This window comes from Neoarius graeffei, chromosome 1 (genome assembly GCF_027579695.1).
Source record: "Neoarius graeffei isolate fNeoGra1 chromosome 1, fNeoGra1.pri, whole genome shotgun sequence".
Taxonomy (NCBI): Eukaryota; Metazoa; Chordata; class Actinopteri; order Siluriformes; family Ariidae; genus Neoarius; species Neoarius graeffei.
This window is the reverse complement of record NC_083569.1, coordinates 99,029,407-99,042,406: the sequence shown is the minus strand read 5'-3', so window position 1 is coordinate 99,042,406 and position 13,000 is coordinate 99,029,407. Positions and strand designations below refer to the sequence as shown.

Sequence of the window (13,000 nt, the reverse complement as noted above, 5' to 3'; positions counted from 1 at the left end):
CTGCCCAGTCCAGGACCGCCCCCAGGACCCCGCCCCCAGGACCGCCCCTGCTAACTCTAAACCTTTAACCCTAATGCTGCGTTCATGTGCTATGGGAAGATGATATTTTCCAGTTGGGAAGTGGTATTTACCAGTGTGTTGTGTTCACATGCTTTTGTTATTGTTGACAAATTAAAGATGGTGGACCAGATTCAGAATCAGGCCTGTTATTTGGCTAAAACAATTATAGATTGCCTTGTTCATCAGCTGCAGCAGGAATATGAGTTATCAAAAGTCAAAAGGTAAATAATGCTGAATATTTCCTGATCATGACAAGTAGAGATTTTCTTAACACATTGAATGCCACGCAGTTTTTGGAAATTTGGCTGTAGCCACAATGAGTGTAGCCAGTATCTAGATCATTGTTGGCGTTCTTTGGACAGCCATAGAATATTTTGTATTAGGCTATAATATACATATTATAATAATATAATATACATAACATGACTCGTTTAAAAGGTGAGAGTCAGCTTTCCGTAGGTGAAAACCACTTCTTTCTTGGTTCATAAGCTAGTCTTGTACCGCTCGCCGCCATGTTGAAAAGGTTAAAGTTCATCTCATCTCGGCAACTCGTGTATCAAAATTTTCTACGAGTTGCCCAGTGGAAAATACCACAAGAGGGGGCGTTCATGTGTGCTTTCCATGTCGGCGTTTAGTATTTACCATAATTCCCATAGCACATGAACGCACCATAACTCTAAACCCTAAACTCTAATGCCGCTTTTCCACTACAAACGCGGCTGAGCCGTGCCGTGCTGAGTCGAGCTGAGTCGAGCTGAGCGGGGCTGTTGGAGTTGCATTTCGACTACAACCGCGCTGAACCGTGCTGGCTGGAAGTGGGTGGACACATTGGGTGGAGTTAGCGAAAGTGGGTGGACGTCACGTGATGTCGTTAAGCAGCGCAAACAGTGACATCAGTGAGCTTTTAAGCGGTAGTCTCACGACCCGGATAGTAAACAATAAACATGGAGGACATGGAGTCGTTAGTGTTGCTGGTCTTGGTGCTGTGGCTTGTTGTCACCGACAACGCCAACAGATACTGGCAAGAGCGTATAGATGAGGCGAGGCGCATAAGGCTTCAGAAATTCTCGTAATTCGTAATTCTTCTTCTTCCGGGTTTACGGTGTTTACAGATCCCAGCGTGCTCGCGGGGCGTGTGTGGGCATGTGAGGACACTCCTCCTCACCAATCAGTGCACAGGGGAGTGTCTGCTCACGCCCCCAGCCTCACTCGGCTCGCTTCAGCCCCACTCCAAAACGGTGCGAGTTTTAGGCAGCTGGGCCATAGAAGGTTCACGCTGCACGCTGCATGCTGCACGCTGCACGCTACACGCTCACGTGAAGAACCGGACCCTGGGCCATTAAACTTCATGCTTGGATGTTCACGTGTTGCGTCTGTTCTACTTTGACCGAGTAACCAACAATATGGACTCTTCGGATGACGACGATTGCCTCATTCTGCTTTTACTGAGACAGAGGAAGAGAAAAAGGAACAGAATTTGGAGCCGAGAACACTTCCTTCTGAGAGAAACCCGTGGTGAATTTCACCGAACATTCTATAATCTGCTTGACAATCCCGATGAAGAACTATTTTTCAATTATACCATTCAATTATATTTTTTCTGAAGTTTTCCCCTGAAAGCATAGAGTTATCTCCCTAGACCCGTTCTGATTGGCTGGCGCGGCGGTGACCGCATGCATTGACTGGAATTTCCGTCTTCACGCCTAGAAAAAAGTGTGCATGTTCATTTCACGCTTCACGCGTGAAGTGTGCAGCGTGCAACGTGAACGCCGTTCTATGGCCCAGAGCAAGTCATGCTACGTTTGTCCACTTTTCTTTACACGCGTGCAGCGTGCAGCGTGAACCTTCTATGGCCCAGCAGCCTTAGGGGCTAAGCAGGGCTGAAGCGAGCCGAGTCGTGCTGTTTTTTGGTAGTCGAAACGCGAGCCGTGTCGGGCTGAAGTGAGCTGAAGCGAGCTGAAAAAGGGTAGTGGAAAAGGGCCATAAACCTTGAACCCTCATCGTGAGGCACCGTGAAAGTAGCTCCAGAAAGTTCCTCACCATGACCCTTAGGGGGCTCCGTACCTTTTCAAAAGAGACTTTTGAGGAAAAAAAAATTCAAAGCGCGCGGGCCTGCCTGTATGACGAATTTCCGGTTTGTGTTGCTGAGCGCCACTTCCGCTTCCGCTCCAGAGACGGTGGATGGACGCGCTGTGGCTCGCAGCGAGGAGGAGACGGATATTTTGAGATTAAGTTTTTGCCCCAGACTTTATACAGTGTGTGTGTGTTTGTCTGTTTGTGGACGCCTTTGTGACGCGGTGTGTCGGTATTCTGCTGTTCGGGTTTGTGGTTTTGTGTTCTTTCCCTGAAGATGAGCTCCGGGACGAACGTCGTGCAGGTGACGAACGTGTCTCCGAGCGCCACCTCGGAGCAGATGCGCACTCTGTTCGGCTTCCTGGGGACCGTGGAGGAGTTCAAACTCTTCCCTCCGGAGTGAGTAGACGAGCCCAGAGGGGAAATATTGCACTCTGTTTATTATTAATGTCGCTCCGGATATTAATTTCACTCGAAATCTCTTTGTAGTGTCGGTAGGAAGAGGAGCAGGCCGCGCTTTTTAGCCTTGTTAGCTTAGCACAGATTAGCTTAGCATAGCATAGCGACATGACTAGCATGCTAATCACCTAGCAAAGGCTTTTTTGGGAACTTTGTCCTCAGTGATGTTTTCATGTGGTTAGTGTTTTCAAATTACAAATATATTAGTTAATTAATTAATTGGGCTAATAATTGTTTAAAAATTATTTTTATTTGCATGAAAATTGCAATTTGTGTTTAGTCAGTTTTCAGTATCCTTTAATTTAAAAATGTCAAACATTATAAGCTTTAAATATGTTAAAGGTGTGTATATAAAATATGGATGGAAATGGGTCTGTCTCAGAAACTGGGTACTGTGGGGGTGCCCCACTAAATATACTCAGTCAATAAACTATCCGGTTTTGAACGGTGATGTTGGTTTTAATGTGAAATAAAATGATGAAAGAAATAATACAGATAAAACTAAATCTTTGATGTGAATACTCCTTCAGAATTTGGCAAAATTTGTGGAAAAATGGCGGCTTGATCTGGGACATGATAAACGGTCAACTACATCACATTCCCTTAAAAAGGTTGTAGTCCACTGAAAAGTCTACAGTTATCACTGATTGTATTTTAAGCTGTAACTTAATCCACCTAAGGATCGGTGCGCTCACAGAATAATCATAACCGGAATAAAACATCATGCAAAATATTTGATCTCCATTTTCCGCAGACCCAAAACCAATACGATCATGTGTTTTGATCTAAATGGAAAGCCTCAGGGTCGAGGTCACGACCTCACCAAAAGTAGCAACTTAAAATCACTACGCCATATAAAAATTTAGTTATAAGTCTGTGATATTTAGTTTTTTAAAACGAAAGCTGAAAGTTCGGTATAGAATATGTTTCTTACAGAATATGTTACGATGGTAGCTGGTCTTGTATGAATTTCTGAGCTATAAAATGAGTTGTGGTCTATTTTTTACCGTAGCGTGTTATTTGTGTGCGGGGAAGGACACACATTAACAATTTGCATGTGTAGAATGGAATTTTCCACTCCAACAGTTAGTTGATCGTGCTTCCGTTTACGGTCTTTGTTACGCAAGTGATCTGTTCGGACGTTATCACTGAAAAGGTGAGTTTTGACGGTTTTTTGTTTTAGTCTTGCAGTATAAGGCAATAGACTGTTTCTTTTTCATCTTACTTTCATATTTCGTAGTCTTTGTGTATTTTTGGCCAATATTTTGCATCCATGGTTAATTTAGATCGAACTTTCGGTAGAATAGAATGCCTTTATTGTCACTATGCACATGTACAATGAGATTAAAGACCAATTTATGCTGACAACGCAGTCCTCGCAGACGGTGTCGCAGATAGCGTCTGCGTAGCCCCCCCCCCTTCGCAGACGCTCTGCGTGCACCTCCCAAAAATTGTGACCACCGCAGAAGCCTCGCAGACAAGAGGGCTCTGATTGGTCCACTCTACATCCGCTGTACACGCACTTCCGCTTCCCTACTTTCCCGGTTTGGTTTGTTTTCATGACTGCCATTTTTAAAAACATGAGCGAAGATGGAGCAGCATGAAGAGCGGTTGATCGAGGAAGTGAGGAAGTACGCACATCTATACGACTCCAGTTCTAGTCATTATAAGTAACCGGAGGATAAACACTCCACTAACCACACCCACCAACTACTCCTAGCGCCCCCTTGCGTTGTAGTGGTGAATAACATCGCGCACTAGGGCTGTGCGATGTCTCCTTAATTGGCATCGACGATGTTTACAGTGCAAACATCGTGATGGACGATCATATCGTGGGGGGGGATTTTAATACCACATAAAATATTATTATTATTATTATTATTATAAGTATTAGATACTCATCCGAGGCTTTGGCATGTAAAGAAAAAAAATTCCATTGCGCTGAGAATTGTGATACTATATCCCATAGCCTACTATCTCTTTAAATTTAGGCTACCTAATTTTCTATGTTTGATCTTCACACCATAAAATCTGAGTTGATGGAAGAGATGGTGACAGAGATCGTTCCGTCGCTGTCAGGTGCTACAACACCTGGTCCGTCACATGATGAAGGGGAGGAACCAGGTGACGGCGCCGCGGCAGTGCCTAAGAAAAAGAGAGGGTCTTTGGGCAGCCTTCTTGGGAAGAGAGCAGCAGCCAGAGCATCCACGCTTACTGATGAAGAAAAGTTTGAGGCAGAAATGACCATGTACCTGCAGGAAATTGTCATTGATGGGGGGAGGACCCACTGATGTGGTGGAAAAGGAACGAGAAAAGACTTCCATTAATGGCAAGATTAGCACGTAAATATTTGTGCATATGCGCCACCAGTACTCCATCAGAACAAGTGTTCAGCACCGCGGGTAGTATAGTTGCTAGTGAACATGACGTGGTTACACAAATACAGTATGCTACTAATAATAATTTTTGACTTCATTTTTTAGCCTACACTATACTTTTAATGTAAAATTTGTCATGTTGTTCAAACAAATAGCCACTATTAACAGTCGGGAAATATTTCACCTTATCAAACGGCAGTGAAGCGCAGACTTCGGCAGAAGTCAAATAACTTTAATCTGGTAAATAGGCCTACTTTCAGACTCAAAATGGTCCACTCTAAGCCATAATGTCAAACCAAATGGAAGAATGAAGGTGATTCTGTGAACCGGTATTCGTGAAAAGATACAGTAGGCTGAACAACAAATCAAGTCTAACAGGAACGCACAAGCATGCGCTTAACGGTAGCCTACACAACTTAATTTAGGCATTCGGCATTAACCAGGCTTAGGCATTAACTTTTTATTGTAAAAATGCTACAAAATAAATAGTCATGAACATGATTTTGTAAACACATATTTATTTAAAGATGAACGATCAAGACGAAGAGAACCGGAACGTGCGCAGCACGAAATGCGCTCACAAAGTTTAACGTAGCCGGGCATTAACTTTTTACAGTGAAATTAAAGCTACCAAATATTCATGAAGTCGACTCAGTTAGCAAAGAACAGCGATTAAAAAAAACGAGAGAGCCTGCGTTAATACAAGAACAAGTAAATAAATAACAATGATAGTAGTAATAAAAATCAATCAAGAAAACGCAGGCAGTCCGAAGCAATTTAACCTAATGGGTTAACAGTGCAGGCAATGGTCACCATGTTTAAATGTCGAGGTTTCTGGCCAAAAATACTAGCATGTTTACTTTGTCTGGTTTTAATGAGCTGTGGATTGGGCCCAAGCAGCAAAATGCCCGCGGCTCGATTACGGCAAAAACAGTCGGCCAACACTCGGGAGTGAATCTAGGTCCGATTCCGTGCGGAGCACTCGGCTCGAATGCGGACCGAGTGCGGAAAGCCGCATGTTTAGAAATCGGCCCGCTTCTGCCGCTGGTAACTGTAGGCATGCGAAATTACACTCGGGCCAATTCCGGAACGCCGAGTGGCCATCTAGCAGCTATGCTAGATGGTACGTCCCTGCACCATAGCCTATGTGAACAAGCGGTAATAGGATATTACTTTATAATGATTTATATAATTATGTATTTATATATAATTGTTATATAATATATTTATATATTAAACAAAACTAACTAACTAAACTAACAAAAAGCCAACTTTTTAGGTTAAATAGGCCCAGATGATATATGCATGTTTATGACAGGAGGGGGCGTGGTATCATGATGGTGGCTCTCCATCGTGATGGATGACCTCCATCGTGATGGATGACCACCATCGTCGATGGACGATGGCATCGTCTATCGGCACAGCCCTATCGCGCACGCCTATTACTCCCCGCTCAACGATAAATTACAACTGTCTGCGAAAGCCTTGTCGCAAGAGCATGCAGAGGCCTTTAAGCATCTCCAATAACAGTGCAAACAGCATGTAGAGAGGGGAGGGAGGGGGGATAAGGTGCACAGTCCTGAGGTGTATGTGTTGTGTTACACATTATGGAGTGAGCTATTGCACATTATAAATTATTGCACGAGAGAGTCACATTATAAAATAAAATACTACACATTATGAAGTATTGTAAGGTAAGGTGCACAGACTTGAGGTGAATGCGCTGTGTGTAAGGTGCACAGACTTGGTGTATGTGTTGCGTTTCACATTATGGCGTGAGCTATTGCACATTATAAAAGTATTGCACAGAGAGAGTCACGTTATAAAGTACTGCACATTATAAATTATTGCACGAAGAGAGTCACATAGTAAAATAAATAGACTATAAAGTCAGAGCATATCTGAGTTCAGGGCGGTTATGGCTTTTGGAAAGAAGCTGTTTTTGAATCGGTTTGTCTTTGTCCTGATGCACCTGTAGCGCCTCCCTGAGGGCAACAGGTTGAACAGATCAAAGCCAGGGTGGAAGCTGTCCTTGATAATGTTCTTAGCTCTGCTAAGGCAGCGGGAGGTGTAAATGTCCATCAGGGAGGGGAGAGGGCAGCCAATGATCATCTGTGCTGCCTTAACTACCCTCTGGAGCCTCTCCCTGTCTACAGCAGTGCAGCTGCCGTACCATACTGTAATACAGTACGTCAGCAGGCTCTCGATGGATGAGCGGTACAGTGTTTCCCACAGGCCAGGTAGCAATTTGTGGTGCTCCACTGTGCCGATGAGGGAATCGTGCGCGGTGGTGGTCAGTGGAGTCGGTCATTAGGGTGTATGCAAAGTGTTTACAGCGGGCGGTGTTCAAACACACAGTATTTTTCTTCAGTCTCACCTGCTGGGACTATTTTAAAGCTACAAGAAGCATTTGAGATTATTCAGTTCAATCTAAATTCTTAAGTTCTTTAAGAGAAGACAGCTAAAAGAATTTTTACCAGAACCCTGCCTGGTTTCATTCCTCGGCCCAACTTTACATTACAGGGCAGGCCATCAGTTTGCTGGGCTTGATGTTGGTGGAAAACCTGTCTTTTAAATTTATGAAAATTACTCACCAAAACTGAAGTTAAAGTTTAGTTTTTTGCCTTTTTGGTGGCAATCTTTCAATCATTCTTTAGTTGACATTCAAGGAATAAATTGCAAAAAAACAATCTGGGGGGTTTTATTTTAAATATTGAACTCAACACTTACCTCAACAATACTAAAATGAAATAAATAGTATAATGTAATGTAATAATAAAATAGATAGCATCAACTAGGCATCCCCGCGAGTATAACATTTTATTTAGGTTAGTGGGAAATCCTTATTTATTGTGAATGTCAAGCCATTATTAATAACTTGCATGAATGCTGAAACGGGATAATGCAATAAGGCCGGTTCCTCGCGTCAAGCTGCTACTGTATGCATCAAAATTGGTTTATAGCCTGACTCGGGGATGTCCGTTTCATGTAAGCCAAGAAGGCTATGATAAAGCTCATCACGAGCACAACGTAGGCTACCTTTTAAAATAAGGGGTCGGAAGGCGAATCGGGAAGGCTGCGTTATTTTTAATTAGCCTAACAGGCCTACTTGCAGTCCGGGTATATGCGCAACGTCAGGCCTGTGTATACGCCTCTCCGTCTGGGTGTGTGCACGCGCACGTGAAAGAGAAGAGCGAGCACTATGAATGAATGGAACGATACGCAACGGAATTTTTTTTTTTTCCAAAATCGCGAGTCTGATTGTGTGGTGATAGGAATCCATTGTGTGGCGCTGTGCAACATAATGGTCTATGTATGGGAAACCCTGCGGTAGAAGGTCAGCAGTAGGTTGGAGTTTAGGTTGTACTTCCTGAGGACTCTCAGGAAGTGTAGCCACTGCTGAGCCTTCTTAATGACTGCTGTAATGTTTACTGACCAGGAGATGTTGGCAGAGATGAGGATGCCGAGAAACCAGAAGGTGTGAACCCTCTCCACATACTCGTTGATGTAGAGGGGGGCTAGGTCGGTGCTTCCTGAAGTCAACAATGAGCTCTTTGGTTTTCTTGGTGTTCAGAGCGAGGTTATTCTCTGAACACCAGGCTGCCAATTTCAGGATCTCCTCTCTGTAGGCTGCCTCGTCTCCCTTTGAGATGAGTCCGACCATTGTGGTGTCGTCAGCAAACTTGACGATAAGGTGGTTGTTGTGGGTCGGGCTACAGTCGTGGGTGTAGAGGCAGTACAGGAGGGGGCTCAGCACACAGCCCTGTGGAGAGCCGGTGCTCAACGTCCGGGTGGAGGAGAAGTGGGGGCCAAGTCTCACAGTCTGGGGCCGGTTGGTAAGAGAGTCCTTTATCCAGGCACATGTGGGGGGGGGAGGCCGAGAGTGTCCAGTTTACTGATAAGGATGTCCGGGATTGTGTTTGAAAGCAGAACTGTAATCCACAAAGAGTATGCGGACGTAGCTCTGCTGCTGCTCCAGGTGGTTCAGTACAGAGTGTAGAGCTGTGGCGATGGCGTCCTCTGTGGATCTGTTCGTGCGATATGCCAACTGGTAGGGGTCGAAGTCTGGGGGGAGGTGGTCCTTGATGTGCTGAAGAACTAGTCTCTCGAAGTACTTCATGATTACCGGAGTGAGGACCACAGGACGGTAATCATTCAGGCTGGTGACGGGAGACTTCTTCGGCACCGGGATTATTGTAGTTAATTTTAGGCAGGGAGGGATGACTGCCTGAGCCAGGGAGGGGTTAAAGATCCTGGTGAAGGTAAGGGTGAGCTGGTGAGCACACGCTCTGAGCACCTTACCAGGTACTCCATCTGGGCCGGCAGCTTTCTTGGGGTTCACTGCCAGGAGCACCCGTCTGACATTGTGCTCCTGTACAGTGAGTGGGGTGATGTACGAACTGTGTGGTGGTGAGGGCAGGGCTGGAGCAGATGAGTGCTGCTGAGATGTTTCAAAGCGAGCAAAGAAGCAATTTGGCTCCTCTGCCAGCGGCGCACTCCAGTCTCCTGTTGATGCATCACAGTCTCTGAAGTTCGTGATGTCTTGTATGCCCCGCCACACCTCCCATATGTTGTTGTTGGACAGGTGGGACTCTATACGCAGCCTATGGTCCGCCTTGGCTCTTTTAATTTCTCTTTTTAGATCAGCTCGAGCAGCACTGTACAGAGCTCTGTCACCTGATCTGAAGGCAGCGTCGCGAGCTCTGAGGAGTGAGCGGACGTGGCTGGTCATCCAGGGTTTCTGGTTTGGGAAAACCCGGATGATTTTATCCACCGTCACATTTCCGATACAGAACTTGATAAAGTCCAGTACCGTTCCTGTGAATGTCTCCAGCTCCTGGTGTTCAAATAAGTCCCAATTTGTCCATTTAAAGCAGTCCTGTAGTTTGGAGAGTGTGTTGTCAGGCCAGGTTGTGATCGTCCTTGTGGTGGGCCTGGCTCTGCGTCTGAGGGGGGTGTAGGCTGGGGAGAGCAGGAGGGAAAGATGGTCTGACTGGCTGAGGTGGGGGAGGGGGATGGTTCTGTACGCGTGCTTGATGTGGAAATAAACATGATCCAGAGTGTTCTGCCCTCTAGTAGAACACTTAACATGTGGGTAAAACTTCGGCAGTACAGTCTTCAAATTGGCCTTATTAATCTACGGCCGGTCGTTTTGCCCCGCCCCCGCCTCGCGCTCCGTCCGGTGCGGTAGTGATGTCCCGTTGCTCGCGTGCCGCAGCAGAGACCTGCACGACCTTCAGCCGGTACAGTCGCTGTTCTTTTACCACCGCTGTTATTCTCATCTTTCCGGTGTGTTCTTGATTTTTTTTCCATTGTGTCCTATTTCGCCATATCAAATACCCAAAATGTATCATATTGTTCATATTTAAGTGAAAAATCAATTGTCATCATAACTTGGCATTTTTAACTCAAGCAATCAAAGAGGAAATTTATTCAATATTTTCACTCATCTGTGAAGGAGGGGCTTTAATTCTTCATAATGTAAATCAATTTTACAAAAGCATTTGAATTGTAATAAAAAAAAATTCCACAGTGGAGGCCAGGTAAAGCAAGATGCTGTCTTTATTCTTATTAAAGATGACAAACATTGAGTGTTAGGTAAATGCAGCAAAAAAAAAAAAAAGTAAAATTAGAACATTTTTTTTTTTACCATAATGTCCCAAATGAGAGACCAGTTTCTGAGACAGATATTTATTTTAATTTTATGAAATTGAGATCTGAGCTTTTGTGGGCATCCTGAGTGGTTGAAAATGAATAAATAAATGAACGTCTAAAATCTATAAATAGTTACTGATAATATGTTTGTCTTCAATTAAAATCCCAAGTGCAGCATGACTTCTGCTCATTGTACAAATTAGGGATGTTAACCGATGACCGTTTGACCGGTGGTTGACAATCAGCGTCAACCGGTTTATTTATTTTTTTTGGTTGTCGGTGAAAAAAAAAAATCAATCGTTTTGAAGCTGCCGATTTTGGAGCGGAGAACCTGGAATTCTGTGTTGTAAACGCTTGGGGTGTGCCATGCGATGTAAGGACGACAGCTGACAAATCAGAAACATCCATTCAGTCATGTCCCGCCCTCACGCCCCAGTTAAAGACAGCTGACAAATCAGAAACACCCATTCAGTCATGTCCCGCCCCAGTTGAACACAGCTGCCACTCGGCGAAAGGAAAAAAAGTGTAGGCACAGGCTTTTTAGCTTACAAATTACTATTGTTTTTTTTTTTTTTTTTAAATTATTATTAGAAGGCACATGGAGTTTAGTCCTGCCTTGGCCAGTGCATTCTGAAAGTATGTTTCGGTCTGTAGCCAACAATGCATGTTATTGCAGATCACATCTCTCCACACAAACTAAAGGCGCAGATGCCGACTTTTTCACAGCTTTTTCATGGACTGTAATGGCATTTGCTGATGTAGTAATTTTAATACAGAATTTACTCTGATGAAATTATTCAGACACTCCAACGCGCGTCCCCCACCCCCAAAAAATCGGATCTGCACGAGCCGTGAAAAAGGCGCGCCGTTTGCATCCCTGTTTAAACTCGTAGGTTAACCGACTTTAACCGGCTAATGAGGCTCGGTGGTCGGTCAAGATTTTTTTTTTAGTTTTCGCCATCCCTAGTACAAATCTGATATCCATCAGTTATGTTCCATCAGTGCTCATTGTATAAAATAAGGTACGGTTATTATAATTAGTAAGCACCATCATATTCAGAAAAGTGAGTTGAGAGAATTGAGAAGCTTTATCTTGATATTCTGGTGGTCAGGAATCAGAATCAGGTTTATTGGCTAAGTTTGTGAACACAAGGAATTTGGTTCCAGGAGGTTGGTGTGAAAGTAGTGTGAATGTGTCTCTGTAGGTTCTGTATGTGTAATATAAGAAATGTGTATGTAATGTCCAATATAATAGTTACTGTAGATTGCATATCACTATATATAATACCTATCTATAATAAACATAATGCATAAAAACATGTATAATATGAGTATTTAAATAATATTGGTTGGCGTTGGGTGGTATATCAGATGTATTCCGTTCAGCAAGCATGATATTGAACGAGTCGATGATGAGTAGCTGAATGGAATATATCTGATATATGTATCTGATTCATACATGTTTGATGGAACAATTATAGATTTTACAAAAAGTAAAGAACTGGGCAGTAACTTGCCAATGCTGTTTCTGATCGAATGTAATTCAATGTTCTGTCGATCCAAAGTACTGTACAAAGTTCTAACAATAACAATGGTCTGAGTCCAAAAAGCCTGAACAACCCAACTTGTACTATACAAGCTACATCCAGGTAGACAGTTCAAGTTCAAAGTTAGTTTTGGTCATAATTAATTGTTCTATTGCAGTTGTTCAGAACAAAAGGGCTTTGCTGAGTGAAGTCCTCTTGGAAAAGTCTCGATCACTTTTCCTCACCTCCAAGTAGAACTTTGACAGTATTTCCACTATTGCTCTCTCTTCCAGTTTTTCAATGTCCTTTGGTATGTTTTTCTCTTGTGAAGAATATCTAAAGTTTTTACCGCTGCCACAGTAGCCTTTCAGGTGTTCAGAGCGTCTTTTTCAAATTCTCTCTAAATCTTAGGCTTTTGACAAAGCAAACTTCACAGCCATGCTTGTGTACAAACTGTCAGTCATTCGCTAGCGTGGAATCTTTTTTACGTAATTTTACATCTCCGATGTGTCTTTCAGTTTTTCGATGTCCATTGGTGTGCTTTTCTCTTGTAAATATGCGTGAAGAATACACTACCGTTCAAAAGTTTGGGGTCACCCAGGCAATTTTGTGTTTTCCGTGAAAAGTCACACTTTTATTTACCACAATAAGTTGTAAAATGAGTAGAAAATATAGTCGACATTTTTCTGGCCATTTTGAGCATTTAATCGACCCCACAAATGTGATGCTCCAGAAACTCAATCTGCTCAAAGGAAGGTCAGTTTTATAGCTTCTCTAAAGAGCTAAACTGTTTTCAGCTGTGCTAGCATGATTGTACAAGGGTTTTCTAATCATCCATTAGCCTTCTGA

At 43.6% G+C, this 13,000-nt stretch overlaps 1 protein-coding gene across 1 annotated transcript in view; it reads left to right on the top strand.

The window, feature by feature from the left end:
* Positions 1–2,220: 2,220 nt before the first annotated feature.
* LOC132875948 (serine/arginine-rich splicing factor 11-like) overlaps positions 2,221–13,000 on the top strand; it is a 50,139-nt gene continuing 39,359 nt past the window's right edge. The window contains exon 1 of the mRNA XM_060913150.1: positions 2,221–2,532. Within this exon, the coding sequence (XP_060769133.1) occupies positions 2,411–2,532 (122 nt within the window). The 5' untranslated portion in view covers positions 2,221–2,410. The remainder of the gene's footprint in view (positions 2,533–13,000) is intronic.